Here is an 18,144-nt window from a genome sequence, read left to right as displayed (position 1 = left end):
CCTTTGTGTGCAGCTATGTAACAATACCGCAGCTGTGTGGGGTGGGGGGTTGGGGGGGGGAGAGAGAGTCAGGAGCCTGTGCTCTGCTTTTCAAGGATGGAAATCATTTTATTTATTTTATTTTTGCAAATGAAGGATGGCTTGGCTTTGAAAACAGTGTTTTCTGTTCCATTGAGAGAAAGTCAAAGGGAGCCTGGATGCAGTTCAGAGCAGGCATAGTATGCTGGAAACGTTTGCTTTTCCAATCCACCCTCCTGCAGGAAATGGCCTGACTTTAATTACCCCATTTCTAACCACTGGCCATGGAGGGGAGATGGAACTGAGCAAATTAGGCAACTGCTGTTTTGCCACCTATTCCCTGCATTGTTCAGCACCTCCTGCAGGGCAATCAAATCCTTCCCAGACTTGCTGTATTCAGCTAAAAGCAAGCCTCTGGAATCCTGCTTGCTCCATGTGGATTTGTAGCAATTATAAGGCTCAGAGATGGTCTTAGCTGTGAGGAACTCAAGCAGCTCTTGGGGCAAGGATTGTTTGCATGCTATCTCATGTTTATTCAACAATTCATGTTAGTACAGGATTCCCCAGCAGATGGGAAAGGTGGCAGGGAGGGTCCACTTTGTCCACTTTTAAGTAGGGGGAAGGAAACACACAGTCTAGTCCCCATCTCTGGCAGTTTAGCTAAGGTTGTGTTAATCCTAATGCTTGGTTGGTGCCAGCCCAGCTGCTGCAGGGCAAAGAGAAGGGGTCCGATGGGCAGTCTCTGAGGAACGGCAGCTATTGGGACTGGTAAGACCATGAGGCTTGATGGAAATGAAGGTGAACCTGAGCAAGTGTCCCTGTACACATGGGGCCTGCTTCTCATCTCATGTACGCTGATGTAAATCAAGAGTGACTCCATTAAAGTCAATGGATTTACACTGGGCCATTGAACCAAGCTGTAAACCCTGTATATAATGGAAACCACTTCCAGCCAGGGGGTGCGGCAGCCCTCCCAGCACCTATGGATTTACACCTGTGTGACTGAGATCAAAGGTGCAGGGTACCAGGTGACCACAGATGGGGCTGAGTTGATAGACATCGGGGAGCAGGCTGGATTTCAGTAGAGTGCCACACCCCCACCAGGAGTCTCCGAGTGTGAGAACAAACCCTTTCATCTTCCAGTGAAGCCAGGGAGAGTGCAAAGGGTCAGCTACAGCAGGCAGCATAGGGACAATCTGTTTAACCCGGGGGCGGGGCGGGCTGCAGCCGAGCTCATTAATCTTATCAGGAGCAGCTCAGCCGCAGATTCCCCAAGAGGATCCCTCCTTGTCCGTCCCTATCCAACTAGGTCATTTCGTCCATCTCGTGACTTTCCTGGGGGCTTTACCTGCCTGGAGCACCTTACAGCCTGCCTGTGCTAAGCTCAGCTCTTTCTGGGGACAATGCCCTTTAGCTGCAGCTAGGGCATTTTAGCCACCAGCTCTAACTGTTCCTGGTTTATTTCCCTTCTAGGTCCCTCTCTAACTGGGGAGGGAAAATAATAATAAACTGCATTTCAAAAACATATTTGCTCATGTTATTGATTGATAGGAAAGTCCTGTAAAATGTCACAGGGATTAAAGCATGAGGGGGTCTATAGAAATGCAGTGGGGTTCTTTAGAAATTATTCTGAGCACCCATTGGGCTGATCCTCCACTGGCGTAGGCTGGCGTAACTCCACTGAAGTCAGCCAGACGACACTGATTTATAGCAGCTGAGGATCTGACCCATATAGTCTTTCCTGTGAATGAGAGCCTTGCTGTACGTTCGTGAGCTATTCCATAGCAAGGACAGAATCCGCTATTACGTTCTGTAGGGCTCTCCCATAATGGGAATTTTCATGGTTGTTTTTTTTTTAAAAGTGGGGGTGGGGGGCAGTTTAAAACCAGGCACAGCAGAGGCAGGTGCTGAGTCAGTTTCCTCTCCAAGTTGCTCTGCCAGTGTGCCTAATTGTTGACTTGCAGCCATCCCTCTTATTCTAGTCCGGGGCTCCCCAGACAGAGCTCTACCAGAGCACCTCAATCCTTGATCTGCAGCCCTCTCTGTTTCCCCAGTCCTGGACTCCCCACACCCAGCACTGCAATCCCTCATCAGCAGTGCCCTAGCTATTCCCATTCTGGGATCCCCACACCTCTGTCCCACTGACATTACCTATTCCAGTTACGTGCACCTTCTCGGTGGAGATTTCCTATCCATGTCCAATGCAGAAATCCCCACCATCACCCAAAATATCCCCACCCCTTTATTTCTGAGGCTAGACAGCGCTGGCTCTCACATCTCCATGGTGAGGGACTAGTGAGTTAGTTCATGGCGCCTCTGCCAGGAACCAGAAGAAACTGAATACGAGAGCGGGGGTTTCTTCCAGTATTAACCAAGCAAGGCCCCGAGCCCACAACTGGCTCTGCACAAGTGAACCTTTATGCCCATGTGGAGCGGGCCCATCTGCATGCATCCAATTGCAGGATCAGGACCCAAGCCAGGCACTGAGCACCTTCGCATAATGGCTTAGATTTTCAAAGGAGCCTAAAGGAGTTAGGAATCTGATCCTGAGCTCAGTGCTGCCTGCAATAAGAGGACTCTAGCTTAGGCAGGAGCTTCTTCATGCAAGCATTGCCTGATCTCTGACTGGCACAACAAGACAGTGCCCAAGGTCAGATTTTATAAAGATTCCTTGTCATCCTTCACTTCTGTCCCATTTTTCCTATTTGGGCAAATACATCTTTAGCTACTGGGCAGGCAGCAGGATCTCCTGAGCAAGGGTATGGCCTCAGCTGCCCACGGTCACTGCCAAGACATGGTACAACAGAGTCGTGTTGCACTGGCATCAAGCCCACTGAACTCCGTGCCAAGCCTACTGCCAGCTTCAATAATAAGCAGCAGCCAGTGGGTGTGAATTCAACATTCAGTGTGATGGACTCCCAGGCTATTAGAGTGGATGTAACATGCAATTCAGGCTGGTTATTCTTCATCTGAAGTGTCCCCCTTCACTAATGGCAAATCAGGACGGAACACATGTGCACGCTTTGTGACTCCCCGACTCCATTCACTCACGGCCTGCGATTAGAATGATCCCAATGAATGTCGATGAATGAATGGGGACAATGAACTAGAGTGAATGAATGCCTTTAATGGGGCCCTTCAACAGCGTGGAACCACGACTGAACACCAAAAGGATGGCGCCTGCAAGGGCGGTGTTTGAATTCATTCCCATTAGCACAATTAGGGTGAAGATTACAGGGGACGGGCAAGGGTCGGGGCTGCTGATGGGGCACTCAGGGTGCTACTGCTACCACTTCTGTGGAGGGCTGAAATTAGCAGGCTTCTAAGAACCTGCCTCCATCTGGGAAAGAAGGTCTGTGCTCTCCCTGAACCTTCTCTGAACACCAGCAGTAAAATTATAGGAGACTAATAGAAACCCTGCTTGCACACAGGAGGCCAAGGCTAGGTCCTCAGCTGGTATCAATCGTCCTAGCTCTGCAGGGGTTAGTTCCGGGCTATGACGTTTGCAGTTTGACCTGTGCCAGGTATGAAATTTCGATCCCACTCCTAGAAGAAACGTTTGAGGTTGGTCAGTTTCAGGGTTTCGGTCAGTCCATCTCTTGATGGAAACGTAAGTCAGATGCCCTGGATAGAATATTTGTTCTTGTCACTATGATAATTGGCAACATTTTGCCGGGGGTCAGATTCTCCAAGCACCACTCAGAACTCCATCTTTGTCCCTTTACTGATTGTCAGCTGGAACATGGGGAGCATCACCTGGTGAGAGAGCGCCCCAGAGATCCTAGCCTGTGAGCTGCTGGGGCCAGGGTCCGTCTGTCTTGTGTGCGCACAGCTCTGACCACTAGCTGGGATCCTTACTTGCTTCTGTAATGGGAATGATGACTAATAATGAAGGAGAGAAAGTAGAGGGGAGAGGGGGGGAGACACCGAGGTGATGAGAATGGTATAAACATAGAAGGAAGGCTGGAAAGAAGCACTTTACTTGGATCAGCTTGTAAACAGACGGAGAGGGAGCGTGTGAAAATTAGCAAGGAAGAGGTGACAAGCTGTATGGGCAAATGGCTTCAAAGCAAGTACACTTCAAGGAGCAGTGAAGAGATAAGACTGAATTCCTTCAGTCCACCCAGAAAGAAGCCTGGAGGGGAGAGATTTGCCTCCCCCTGGGAGGGTGGCAGGGTTGACATGACTGGATTTTGGAAAGGAATGTGGAATGTGATCTTTTTTTCTTTCTTTTCTTGCGAAGGCAAGAGTTGGTCTGTTCATGCCCCTCCTTCCTGCAGGTCCTATCGCACTCTTTCATTTAACGGGGAGACTGCAGCATTCTCCCTGCCTATGAAAAAACCCATTCCATTCTATTCAAGTTACTTAGTATAAAAATGTATTTGTGCTTCCCTAGCACTTAGGATGTCAAAGCATTTTGCAAACATTAATTGAAGTCTCACAAGGACTTTCCTCGTTGTCATTATCCCCGTTTTATCCAGGGAAAATGGAAGTGCAGAAAGATGGCCCCAAGGTCACACAGTGAGTCAGTGTCAAAACTGGCAATAGCAGCCTGGTGTGCAATGCAGCAAGGTTTGTCCCAGGTGATCACGCTGCACTCCTCTTGTGATTTAGATCCGTGCAGAGGTTGCACTTCTTGGTGCTTTGCTTTGAATTTTGCAGAGCATATGGCCAGACAATGGAGTTTCTTCTGCTTTGGAATGAAACCATCAGTCACCTCCAGATTCGCTCAACATCTTTGGAATCTCTGCAGACCTGGCCTGAGTTTTACGCTTGTGGTGATACCGAAAACCAGAAGGTGTTTTTCCCCCCTGGTTTTGAGTGTCACAAGAGACTCTTCAGGGCCTAGTCCTGACTCCCAGACCTGTGCTCTGACTACTTTACCTTACTCCATTCCTTCTTTCCACCCCCCACAGGGAATTAGGGATTCTCTCTCAGTCTCTAGACAGTCATCTAGTGTGACTGCAATGGATGGCATTTTCTTTCCTACAAGCCCTAGCCCCCTCTGAAACTTTGTCAAGTGTGATAAATGGGGGAGTCAGTCTGATGGCCCTGTGGATTCCTCTTGCCAGAAATTAGTTAGCATTCCACAAGCTGTGAATAAATGGTCCGATCCCGGAAATATCCTCCCCATCAAAATAGCAGTGTCAGTAATGCTGCCAGTAGGAAGGAAGGGTGGCCTGAGACCCAGGCGATCTGGATTCACTTCCTGGCTCTGCCGCAAACTTCCTAGACTCTGTGTGATCTGCGGCAAGTTTTTGACCCAGATTTTAAGTTGATTTTGAACTCAATGGGAAGTTTGGTGCCTAAATACCTTTAAAAATCTGGGCCTTAGTCTCTTTGTGCCTCAATTTCCTATCTGTAAAATGGAGACAATAACCCTTCCTTCCTCCCACCTTTTGTTTGGCTTGTCCATATTGTAATTGCTTCGGGACAGGCAGAGTCTCTGAACCCTGGTGTGCTCTCCTGGATAGCTAACAGTATGCAGTACCTGGTAAGGCTGAGCTGTGCAGAACACGGAGCAGGCCACCTGGAATGAAGAGTTCAACACTAGCGAAGTGTATATAAACAGGTAGCTTCCGGTGCATTGGAGGTGAGTGGGAAGTGAGTTCTGTGGAATTGTGGGATGACATTGGAGGACTAGGTAAACATGACCTCAGCTACGCATGCTTTAGCTGCATCCTCACCGCAAAATGGGCAGGTCGGCACATGCCTTAAAGCAAAGCACAGGCTCTAACCCATAATCCTGCGGGGGTGGGCTCAAAGCACATATAACCAGGTGCTTAAGGGCTTCGTATGTGGATGGTGGGGGTGGTCGGTGGGCTGAAACATGGGGTAAGTGTGGACGTATCCTGTGTGTCTGTACAGCATCAGAGCAATGGGACCCTGACCTCTGCTGAGGTCTATACGTGCTACCGTCATACAGATTAATGATAGCACATCTCTCTTTACAGTCCCAGTACAGTTCAGTAACACAGGGACATGAGCACAGCAGGGACCTTATAACAAACCCCCACATATGGCCCATTATCATTCTGCCTCAACTGATTTCGTTAAACAGGCCCTTGAAATCTCCTGAAGGGTCATCTAGCCAGACACAATCAGAGCGACCTGCCTCTAAGCTCTGCCATTGAATCACCAGCTCACCCTGCTGCGCACACACAGCCCCAGGGCCAGATGCATCCCTGATGTAAGCAGGACTGTCTCTAATGAAGTCAGTGGGGTTGCACCCCAGTTATGCCAGCGCCGAATCTGTCCCCACCCTGATCTCCATACCCTATGGCAAAGATATAATCTCTTTGTTCAGCCCAGCCCTGTTGCCATAGGCCCCCCTGCACACTGTGCGAGCCCAGCCCCTATTTGCATCACAATGCTCCGGCTCTGCTGATGGGTCCCTGCATTCTGTCCCCAAGAGCTGCTCTGACATGTAATGCATTGGTAATGACATTTGACCAAGGCTGGGCCCGTGCTGTGTATTTACCCCCTCCCCACAGGGCACTCACAACCCAACCAGCAGATACAAAAGAGCAAGCAGGAGCTGCAAGGCTAATTTACCAGGAGGTGGCAGGGCCGGGGGGGGGGAGGCTCACATCTTTTCTTTTCTTTTGTCCCTGTCAGTTGGCAAGTGACAGGGTGAACTGCATTTTAATGTCATGGTGTTTAACCCCTTGAATCAGGCGAGGCCACGGGCTTGGAACGGAGATGGTTGGAACCTGCAGCACTCATAAAAATTAAAATAACAGGAGTACTTGTGGCACCTTAGAGACTAACAAATTTATTTGAGCATAAGCTTTCGTGAGCTACAGCTGAAGTGAGCTGTAGCTCACGAAAGCTTATGCTCAAATAAATTTGTTAGTCTCTAAGGTGCCACAAGTACTCCTGTTCTTTTTGCAGATACAGACGAACACGGCTGTTACTCTGAAATCTGTCATAAAAGTTAAACTCCCCTTGAGTCATTAACACGATGGTGGGGCTGTGATGACGGCTCCCATCCTGGCCTCTCCGCCCTTCCCATGTCTCCTTGGCTCTTGGCAGACAGACATGAGCAGATACATCACAGACGCACGGACGCCACACACTGACACGAACACACACAGACAGATGCCACATACTCATCAGAAACTGCTGCAGACATACACATCTCACTCTTGCCTAGAACCAACACACAAACACACACACTGAAATGGGAAAACATATGCCCAGTGACACACCATGCACTCATATCACAAACTTCTCCTCACCTGCTAATGAAGAACACACACAAAGACACAATAGACACCCAGCAGCACACGGACATGGTCACATTGACAGTTAGAGACATCCCCCCCCACCCCACACACACACCTCACTCTCAGCATCAAAGACTCACCACTCACCCTTACGGAACACACACCGGAAATTCACACTGATAGTGCTACACACTCACAAAAACACACACAGCACGTACACATATGGTTTCCATCACATACACATGTATACACACACAGATTCATCATCACACACAGAAACAGACACACTCATGCACTCACACACCATTGCCAACACACATACAGATACCACACTTTCAGCATCTCTTTCTCTTTCACACACACACACACCTCTTTTTCCAAGCCCTAGCCACAATAGGATTATCTTAGGAGACTGGCTTTCTTTTCCTGCTCTGAATTCTCTGCAGCCTGTCAGTTTGCAGGCCCTTTATTTTATGTTAATGAAGCACAAGGAGTGCAGACTCCTCCATATATTTCAAATGTTAGTTTTTAAATGAAAAGGGGGGGGGGGGGAAACCAACTTTCAGAGGAGCGTAGGAGGGATGAGAATTATTTAAATGTTTCTTGCTGAGCTGTTGGAAAGTCCCAGCAGCTCCCACACGCTCTTAACCATCTCCCAGAGATGCACCAGAAATTGAGCAAGGAAAGGCAAAACAAGCAGCTTTAATGCACAGCCCTGGAATCGATACCCGCTGGTTCTTTTCTTAGCTCTGCCACTGACTTCTGTCACCTGGCACAAGCCCCTTACGGCGAAAGTGGCCTCGTACTGTGGGTGTTTCCATTTATAGGCCCCCTGCTTGAAAGGTCTTGGGGTCTGGTTTTTAAGTGGTCACAGCTCACCTAGCACTGCAGAGGATTTAAAAATCTGGCCCATGGTGCCTCCAACTGGGCATTCAAAATCAGAGGCCATTTTTTGGGAACTGTTGGCCTAAACGTCTGCCTACCGGTAAAATGGGAATATGGCAAGGCTTCTTTTACTGATATGCACAAAGCACACTGAGAATGTTGGCTCAAGGGTACCACAGAAATTTTAGCAAGTAGCCAGTCCTTTTAGAAGAGAGAGAGAGAGAGAGAGAGTGTGGGTTTCAGTCAAAGCTTTCTCTCTTTCAGCCTGGCCTGCGCTCCATGGGTTGGATAGGTTCCTAGGAGATTTGGACACTCAGTTCCCATTAAGTTTAAGGCATCAAAATCTGTTAGGCACCTTTGAAAAATCTCAGCCTATGTTTGTAAGTATGATGGCTGCTTTTATCTCCTTCCTTCGCTTGTTTTGCCTGATGTCTTGCTCTGCCAAGGCGATAGCTGTGTTGCGAGGTTTTCACTCTATGATTGCTACCTGCCACGTACACACACAGGCATAGTGCCCCCCCCCCCCCCACACACAGTGAATTTCTGCACCAGTTCTCCTAAGCCCTGTGGCAAATTACTCTCCTCCACACATATTACCTCTCTTAATCAGTAAACTCTGAATGAGCCCAAAATTGGTTGCCTGGAAGTATCACAGCCAGGAGAGAAAAACTCCAGTGTTTAGGTCTTGGCTCTTACTTATTTCCGTTAATCTCCCCAAATAGATATAGGCATTAGAGTGAATATTCTGAGTTCTTGGGCTCTGGGAGTTCTTCCTCTCTTGGGTTTATAAGGACCAAGAGTTTGAAACTTAGAAAAACCCAGGGCTGGATGTAGAATCCACTTCTCCTGGCTCATGACAATCTGTGTGTGTGATATTTAATAAAGTTAATTGGATTTTTCTCAACCTTTATATAATAATCCCTCTCCATAACTCTGGTACAAGTTAACTATACCTGGAACACAGTGTCTAATTCTCAGCACTTGAGATGTGCTAGACAGTCTGGAAATCACTCAGAGAAGAACAATAGGAGTGATTAAGGGGTTGGGGAAAATGACAGACAAGGAAAGATCAAAAGAGCTGTATGTCTAGCTTGGGTACACAGGGGCATGAAAAGGGCCTGCAGTGAACATCTAGGCTGGAGAGGAGTTTTCTAGCGTGGTGCACGGAGGTCTCACTAGGAATGAAAGGATGCAACTGAGTACAAGAAAATTTAGGAAAAACAAACTGTACCAGGCTGTGGAACAATTTCCCCAAAGCTGTGAGGGACCTTGGCTTAGAACATTTAAAAGCAGATTGGACAAAGCCCTCCAGAAGAGGCTGACGGATTAGGTGAACAGCCAAGACTCACAGCAGCCCACGGTTAACAGCCCCATGTGGCCATCTAAAAAAGGGAGCCCCCTTTTTATGGCAAAGAATCTAACCAGGGCTATTGTGTTCCATACACAGCAGCCTGCTGGGTGATCCAGAAGAGCACCTTCCCCAGCTCAGCAGGTAGGGACAGGGCTGAGTTTGCCTCTGTTAGAAGGTGCACTTATGAAATGGCCCCTGGGTAACACAGTGCTCTTCATTGCTCTCCTCACTGTGTGTCAGTAAAGCCATGTGCTTTATATTATCCCAGGCAGAGAGGCCGAGGTGTCTTTCATACTTTTCCTGGGACGTCCCTGTCTGGAAATCCCTCACAGTGTTGTCACAGCACTGTGCAGCAATGCCAAGCAGCCCTCCACCCTGTCCTCGCAGGCTCATGAGAGATGTGTGTGCATCTGCTTTGCATGCATCCTGTCTGTCTTTTTTTTTCTTCTTCTTCTTTGTGGGGAGTAGCATATACTTTCATTCCTGTGTAAAGACAAGTCCCTCCTGCAACGCCCAGGAAGTCGTTCAGTGGTGGGATTCTGGCACTTATGCACAGCCAGAGGGGTAAAGACAGGTGACCCTAACACCCAGGGCTTGGAGCGTAAAAGCTTTTAGCAAGCAGTGGGAAGCAGAATGGCTTCCGATTGTTCACCCTGCTAGAATGACTCAGCCACCAAACAATTTCCCTTTCAGTCGTTTCTTCCCATGGACTCTGAATTTAGTTCATTTTGATTATGCCCTAATTTCTGCCCACCAGCAACCTGTGCCCCCCCCTTCCCTCCACCCAACCCTTGAATTATCTAGAGGGTACATCTTCATTATACCCCTGCTGTGGGGAACCAAGTGCCACAGTGGCTTTGAAGAGCTGTTTTTCTAGCAAAGGGAATTAGCATACAGCTCTGCATACCTCCAAACCATAATAATAATAATACTTAGCACATATATAATTCCTCTCATCTTCCTAAGTGCTGCACAGACATTAAATGTAATTAAGCCTCACAACAGCCCTTTGAGGTAGGTTAAAAGAAGCATTGAAAACTGGAGAGAGCTCAGGGAGCAAGGGGCTGACTTAGGAGGAGAGATTTAAAGAGCTGAATGTGTCTAGCTTGGCTAAGCATGACTGTAAAGAAGGCACGATAACCATTAGGGCTGATCATATACTGTACTTTCAGGGTTCAGGGACATGCCAGTTCCAAATGCAACTCAGTTTGACCATGTTCTTCCCTCTTCTTAAGCTTTGTCATCATGGGAAAGCTTTACAACCTATACTGCTACAATCCCTGTAACGGGGGCATGCTCCCCCACTCCTGTTTTCTCTAATTACTGACCCCTCCCCTTTGTAGGTATCTGCCTGAAGTTTATTTACAGTGCTCCACCCCACCCCCTGTACAGTCCTAGTCCATCAATAGCATTATGCAGCTTCACAACACCTTCATCCAAAGGAGAGAAGGGAAGACATCTCTCCACCTGGAGATCGCCCTTACTCTGACCCACCCTGTCTGCTCACTCCCGTGCCCTCTCTCTTCCCCTAGCACTTCCTTCCTGTGTTCTCTTCTACTCCCCCAGTTAATGGCTTAATTAGCTCGTTAGGTCTCCTCAGCCTGGTCATTAGCACACCTTTCCTCTGTCAGTAACCAGAGTGCTGGTTCAGCTGCTGGTTCTCAGGACTCTGTCCCCAGCGGACACACTTATTCCACGACGTGTGGCTGTTTTTTTGGTTCAGCTTAAATGCCTTCCCGAAGGGCAGAGCTTTGTCTACTTTTAAAAGCTGGCCGAGTAGAGCTGCTGGCACAACCCTCCCAGAGTAGGTGCCAGTTCAGTGAGAAAAATGAATGAGCACGTCAAAAGAGCTCTTACTGTTATTTATATTACCGTGGTTCCTAAGAGTCCCAGTCATGGATCCACAGCTCATTGCGCTCGGCACCGTACACAATGGTCCCTTCTGACCTTGAAGTCTAGGAGAAATGGCATTGCACTGGCCTTGTCACTGCAGAGGGGTATCCCAGAGTGCATTGCATTCAAGAAGTTGTTTCAAGTGGCATCAGCCTTACTTGAAAACAGTTTGATTTGGACGTCTGAGGGGAGAGCTGAGAACTACCTGCAAATCCCCAAAGGGGCCAGGGGCCAGTTGGTCTCCGTAGGGTCTGTCTGCCCTGCAGAGTGAACTCATGTTCTCTACACTCCCGTCATTCCTCTGGAGCTAGGCTAATTCCAGCGAGCGCGGCCAGTCTGCCAAATAACACCGAGCGGCTGTGTCCGCACCGGCGCTGCACTCGCTCCTGTGTGGTGCTGCTTAAGACTTCCAGGGACTCAGCCCACCATTCTTAGCGCTGCGCTATGCTGAGCTGCTTTGGGAATGCTTTCCCAGGGCATTGTGGGAGAATCTTTCTGTCCTCTCTGGGCTCATGGGTGGAATTGTGGGACAGCACTGGAGGACTCCTGGCACCAGCCTGCATCCACACGACAGAGGGTTGTGTTAACAGCTGACTTGCTGTGCCTATAGCCCTGACCTCTTCTTCACTCATGTTAACACCACCAGACTTGAATGAAGGCTCTTTAGATATGGACAGGACTCGCGTTCGGGGCTACGCCCGTTATAACTCGACTTAACTTTGCAGTGCAGCCAAGCCCTCAGGCAGCAGGAACAGGAGAAGTCCGTGAGCTTCAGCTGCAGCAGGGGAAGCGAAGGTTAAATGGTGAGGTGAGTGCGCAAGCTGTGAGGACAGTTTGGCAAGGGAAAAGGCTGCCCAAGGAGAGGGTGGAATATACCTTTTTTGGAGATACTCCAGCCTGAGGCTTATAGCATCCAGCTCTCTGGGAACCATGCCACAAAGCGAGGGAGTTTGAGATTCCAGCTCTGGGGAATTCAGGCAGCTTGTGGGAGGTCACAGAGCCTTCCTCACCACCAGGGAAAAGCCCTTCTATGGTATGTCTACACTGCAATAAAGCAGCCATGGCTGGTCTCTGGCAGCTGACGCAGGCTTGGGAGACTCAGGCTGGAGGGCTGTCAAATGGCAGTCGAGATGTTCAGGCCCGGGCTCTCGCCCCCTCACCGGAGCCCGAACACCTACACTGCAATTTTATTGTCCCAAGCCCGAGCCCAAGCCAGCTGACGCAGGTCAAGGCAGCGTACACATACCCTGTACGTCTCTTCCTCAGCCACTGTCCTTTCAGTCACTGTTCTTTGTAACCGGGATGGAGGGAATGCCAGCAGGCTACAAGCGAACAATGCCCCTGGCTACGATGTGGCTTCTTCACCCTGCACACTTATATAAACTTGCTTTCATGCATATGCAGGCATTGACAAAACCTTTGCACCTTGCATTCTCACGTTCACACTTGTGAACACACCCGGTCATGCCCACGGACCCCATGCATTCCCACACACAGTTACACGCTCATGCATGTACATCCCTTCACACATACGAATGTGCAGACACGGACACATGCACTCACACCATCTCAGACAATAATGGAAAACCGATAAAGGACTGTAAGGCAGCAGGACTTCAGTCAGGCTGCATTAAGTGCCCGCAAGTGAACAAGATGAAAGGGCAGGCCTGCTGGGCTGTAAAGTTAATTTAGGCTTAAATAGAGACTGGGAGTGGCTAAGTCATTATGCAAGGTAGCCTATTTCCCCTTGTTTTTTCCTACCCCCCCCCCCCCAGATGTTCTGGTTTAACTTGGATTTAAACTTGGAGAGTGGTCAGTTTGGATGAGCTATTACCAGCAGGAGAGTGAGTTTGTGTGTGTGGTTTTTGGGAGGGGTGTGAGGGGGTGAGAGAACCTGGATTTGTGCAGGAAATGGCCCAACTTGATTATCATGCACATTGTGTAAAGAGTTGTCACTTTGGATGGGCTATCACCAGCAGGAGAGTGAATTTGTGTGTGGGGGGTGGAGGGTGAGAAAACCTGGATTTGTGCTGGAAATGGCCCAACCTGATGATCACTTTAGATAAGCTATTACCAGCAGGACAGTGGGGTGGGAGGAGGTATTGTTTCATATTCTCTGTGTGTATATAAAGTCTGCTGCAGTTTCCACGGTATGCATCCGATGAAGTGAGCTGTAGCTCATGAAAGCTCGTGCTCAAATAAATTGGTTAGTCTGTAAGGTGCCACAAGTCCTCCTTTTCTTTTTGCGAATACAGACTAACACGGCTGCTACTCTGAAAGTTAATAGAGGGGCCCAGCAGGACTGGCTGCTGAACAGTGATTCTGATGACTCTGGAAGCGTCCTATTCGTTCTCATCGATATAGTGTTTAAGATCCTGAAACAAGGATGTGTGTGTGTGTGCCATGCATGCACCAACGAGGTGTGTGTGTGTGTGTGTATTATATATATATATAAAAGCAGGAGAAGAGCAGTTGCTTGTGGAGGAAATATGTCGATGATGCTGATCCTGAAAAATGGTGGGGGAAATGAAAGAAAAGGACAAGTAAGCACAGAGCTTTGAGAGCCTTGACTAAAAGATGCTAGATGAGTGTTAGTTTCACTAACCCTTTTGAGGCAGAGGATGAGTGTTTGCAATGGCATAGTGAATATTTCAGGGACAGAGGCAGATGCGGTGCTAACTACAGGAAGGGAACTTCCTTGAATCAGACAAGACTCTGATGATTGGAAGGTTGTTCGTTGCAGGTTCCAAGAGAAGAAAACCCACATCTGAGCTAGCAGCCTGTATTTGAATTTAAACTGATTCTTGCTGCAGCATCCCCTCAGCCAGTTATACAGCATCACGCACCCGGCAGAGGGAGGAGCTCCACCGTGGCTCATATGCAGAGCTGTGCTAAAATCTGATTGTTCGGTCGCTGGCAATGCTGAAGTTGTTGTTTTTTTTTGTTAAATGGTCCCAGGGCAAACAAAACGTTTTCAGTTTTGAGCTTTATAAAGGTTTTATTATTGTTGGTTTTAAAAAATAAAAATGTAAAGAAACGTTGAGACAAGAAGCTCGGCTAAACAAAAACATTTTGATTTGAAACCTTGGCAGAACAGAACATTTAGTCTCTCTCGATATTATGTTTAGGATTTTTTTTTCCCTTGACCAAAACAATTTGGCAAATCGGATGTGAATTTACAAAATGGTTTGAGCTGACTCAAAACTGTGTTTGTCCCACACAAAATGTTTGGGTCAAAAATGTTGCTCCGCTCTGCTCACTCACACTGGTCTCCAAACAGATGCGCAGGAGCCCCACGTGCAGCTGAACCATTTCATTTATGTTCTGCCGTACTTTGAGACAAAGCCTCAGCAGTCTGCTTGGAATCTGGTAATAGCGACCCTCCAGCACGGGCCAGTGAACGCGCCAGGAGGTTGTCAGGATGACTAACAGAAAGCTTCCCACTGCCCCATGACAGGAAATCACATACTGCTTTCTGTTACCTTCAACATACCATGGATGTGTAAGCTGCATTATAGCAATTCGTTTTTGCAGAGGGCCAGGCTTTAGGAATGTGATTTTTGACCATGTACAGCACCTGGCACAACAGGGTCTGGGTCAATAACTGGGGCTCTTAGGTGCTACTGAGTACAATAAAAATGAGAGTCAGGAGCTAAGAGCCACAGAGCTGGCTAGGACCTGTTGCAGGTAACACATCTTGTTTTCAGAATGCCCCAGTGCTGCGTTAGAGACTCCTTCCCTTGTCTATTCTGGCAAACAGAGGCTGCAAGTCACTAAGAAAAGGCCTTGTCCACATGTGGGAATAGCCCCGAATCAGCCACCAGCAGTAGGCAGTCAATGCAGGCGCAGAAGTGCTTGCCACTGCCGACCCCTGGAGCAAGCCCAGGTTTTCCCCAGCTAAGTTAATTGGGTTGGCCCTAGCAGTCAGCACTGGAGTAGCTGCACCAGCTGCCGAATCAGGACAGTTCCTGAGTGTAGATAAGGCTTTAGACATCATTCTAAACGCTCCAGAAGGGAGCCTGGCTATTTCCTCTGTGTGTGTGTGTGTGTGTCTACGTACGTGTACGTGTACCTTCACCCACAGCCCCTCCCTGTTCACCATGTCGGGTGCCTGCCATGCTGTCGGTTTGCTCCATGGGACACTGGGAGCACGCCCCCTCTGTGCTTCAGAGCCTGGACCTGGGGAAGTGGAGAGAGGGACCTGCAGTCTCTGACCCAAACAATCCTTGGCCCCTCTGCCGAGCCTGGCAAGGGCAGGGGGGAGGGGGAGACAGTTTTTGTGGTGTGGACATTTGTCCAGCAGGAACTGGAATTGGACCCAGCCACTTAGATTCAGAGACTTTAAGGCCAGAAGGAACCATTGTAGCCTGACCTCCTGCACAGCACAGACCAGAGAACTCCCCCTCCGCCCCCAAACCCCCCCGTGACCCATGCACGTGAATTGTCCTGTTCTATCCTCTTCCATTCACTTCTTGTCTCCCGCAGGTTTGCAACTCCTGGGTACAGCGAGATCTTTGCTATGACTGCACCACCACCAGTCTCCGCCCTTAGCCAGAACGCCTCCGTAGAAGACACTCCTGGGGTCTCCTCTCTCCTCTACATGCCATCAGCCCAGGAGCATCATGGGGAGCGTCAGTAGCCTCATCTCCGGCCACAGCTTCCACAGCAAGCACTGCCGGGCCTCCCAGTACAAGCTCCGCAAGTCGTCCCACCTGAAGAAGTTGAACAGGTATTCAGATGGGCTGCTGAGGTTCGGCTTCTCCCAGGACTCCAGCCACAACAAGTCGAGCTCCAAAGGCAACAAGAATGAGGACTTCTTTTACATCAAGGTCAGCCAGAAAGCCCCTGGCTCCCACCGGACGGATTACACGTCAGTTTCCAGCGGGGACCTGGGCAGCCAGACAGGGGCCACTGGCATGGACTTTGGCACACCCACTCCCCAGAAACTGATGCCATTTTCCAATCAGCTGGAACTGGTTAGTAACAGAGACCAGTCACACCGTGTCTAAGGCCTTGTCTGAACTGGGAGGTTGCCCCACTTTCAGCCAGTGGGGTAGTCAGTGGCATTAATGAAGCCTTTAGTGCAGACAGGCTAGCCTGCTATTTGTGCCAGGGGAGCTGCAGCTGTGCACAGTCAGCGTGATCCAGCAGTTAGAGCAGACTCAGGACTCCTGGGTTCTATTTCCAACTCTGCCCCTGGTTGACTTGGGGAGTCACTTTGCTGAAACAAAATTCCCAGTTCCACGAGCCAATTGAAGGCCACTAGGGAGGTGCAGAATTGTTAATGTCAAACCCCAAGAATGGTTTAGTTTGCGATTTCATTACAAACTCCAAACCCAGAGCAGTTTCCCGAGACGCTTCGCTCAAGTTAGCCTGGGACTGGTTTATAGCTCCCACATAGTGACTGTGCAGCCTTAAGGTTTCAGGTAGAAACCATGGTAGAACTCAGCTGGGTGGGCCGAGCTTTGCACGGAGTTGCGGCCTTTGTTCAAGGGCAGATTGAAGCTCAGGAGGCTGGCAGGACTGAAACCAAATAAAAGGTTTGCCAGACCCCACTGTGAACTGAAGCTACCAGGATTCCCCCAGCTCTGATAGGTCCATGGCTGCTCACTGTTCACATGACCAAGGCCTGCGAGTAGCAAGCCATCCCTGCCAACAGTGAAAGTGAAGGAAAAGAGAAATAAAACCATGGTGTAGAGCTAAGCTACAAAACAGGAAAGATGGTTGTGAGCTCAGGGTGCTAGCTTAGCAGTTATGAGATCTGGGTTCAGTTCCTTCCTCTACCACAGAATTCCTGTGTGGCCTTGGGCACATCCCTTAGTCTCTCTCTGCCTCAGTTCCCCATCTGTACAGTGCGGATAATAGCAGTGTCCTACCTCACAGTGGGTTGTGAGGATAAATGCATTAAAAGATTGTGAGATGCTCAGATACTATGGTAACAGGGAATATGTACATACAACAAAGGAGAAACACAAGAGTCTGTAAAGAGGAGGCTTGAGGAAGCTTTTCACAAGGCAGCCGCTACGCTTTAAACCAGAACTTGGTTACGAAGGAGCTGAGCGCTCCAGTCAAGCTCTGCGGGCCAAAGCCAGGAATTAGATTGATAGCAGGTCCCTGTCTGTGCCGCTGGAGAAGCTGCAGTTTACAAACAGCTTGGCTTTGCTCCTGGACTGAAACATTTCCATGACCAAGTGTGGCTTTAATGGCGCTCACAGCAGAGCTCTTCGAGTGATGGGAATAAACCAAACAATCCCTCCTAGGCCACAGGCCAGCAAGGAAGCAATGCCCCGTGTAAACAGTAGTATGCATTTGCCTCAGGAATCAAAGCTCGTGATCCCCAGATGTTCAAAATAATTAAAAGACTGGCCCAGTGCTACAGGACATGGCCTATGTGCCCACTGGTAGTCAGCCCAAGAACATGGCTTGTCCACTATTACCAAACACTCTCTGGACCACAATCCCAGGTTACAAGGCAAATAGTTTTGGGACTCCCCTCCCACCTAGCCCTAAAGAAAGGGAGAATGGTCACAATGCCTCAGTTATGAACCCATGATCTAGTGATTAGATCAGGGCCCTGTGAATCAGGTCTCCTGGGCTCTGAACCCTGCCCCTTGGGTTGCCATTTGCACTATTGCCCACTGAGTGTAACTTGCTAGGAGATCAGAGGGGTGGAGTTTTCTCCCTGCTTTGCCCTGGTGCAAATGACTGCACCAGCCACAGGGTACTGGGCTCCATTCCCTGTTTTGGGAGAGGAGTGTGCTCTGTTGG

At 49.1% G+C, this 18,144-nt stretch overlaps 1 protein-coding gene across 1 annotated transcript in view; it reads left to right on the top strand.

Moving 5' to 3' along the window:
* LZTS1 (leucine zipper tumor suppressor 1) overlaps positions 1–18,144 on the top strand; it is a 42,520-nt gene that overhangs the window by 13,861 nt on the left and 10,515 nt on the right. The window contains exon 2 of the mRNA XM_073325139.2: positions 15,862–16,352. Within this exon, the coding sequence (XP_073181240.1) occupies positions 15,999–16,352 (354 nt within the window). The 5' untranslated portion in view covers positions 15,862–15,998. The remainder of the gene's footprint in view (positions 1–15,861; positions 16,353–18,144) is intronic.

Source organism: Lepidochelys kempii, chromosome 26 (genome assembly GCF_965140285.1).
Source record: "Lepidochelys kempii isolate rLepKem1 chromosome 26, rLepKem1.hap1, whole genome shotgun sequence".
Taxonomy (NCBI): domain Eukaryota; kingdom Metazoa; phylum Chordata; order Testudines; family Cheloniidae; genus Lepidochelys; species Lepidochelys kempii.
Note: the sequence above shows the minus strand (reverse complement) of the source record. Positions and strands in the feature narration are given on the sequence as shown.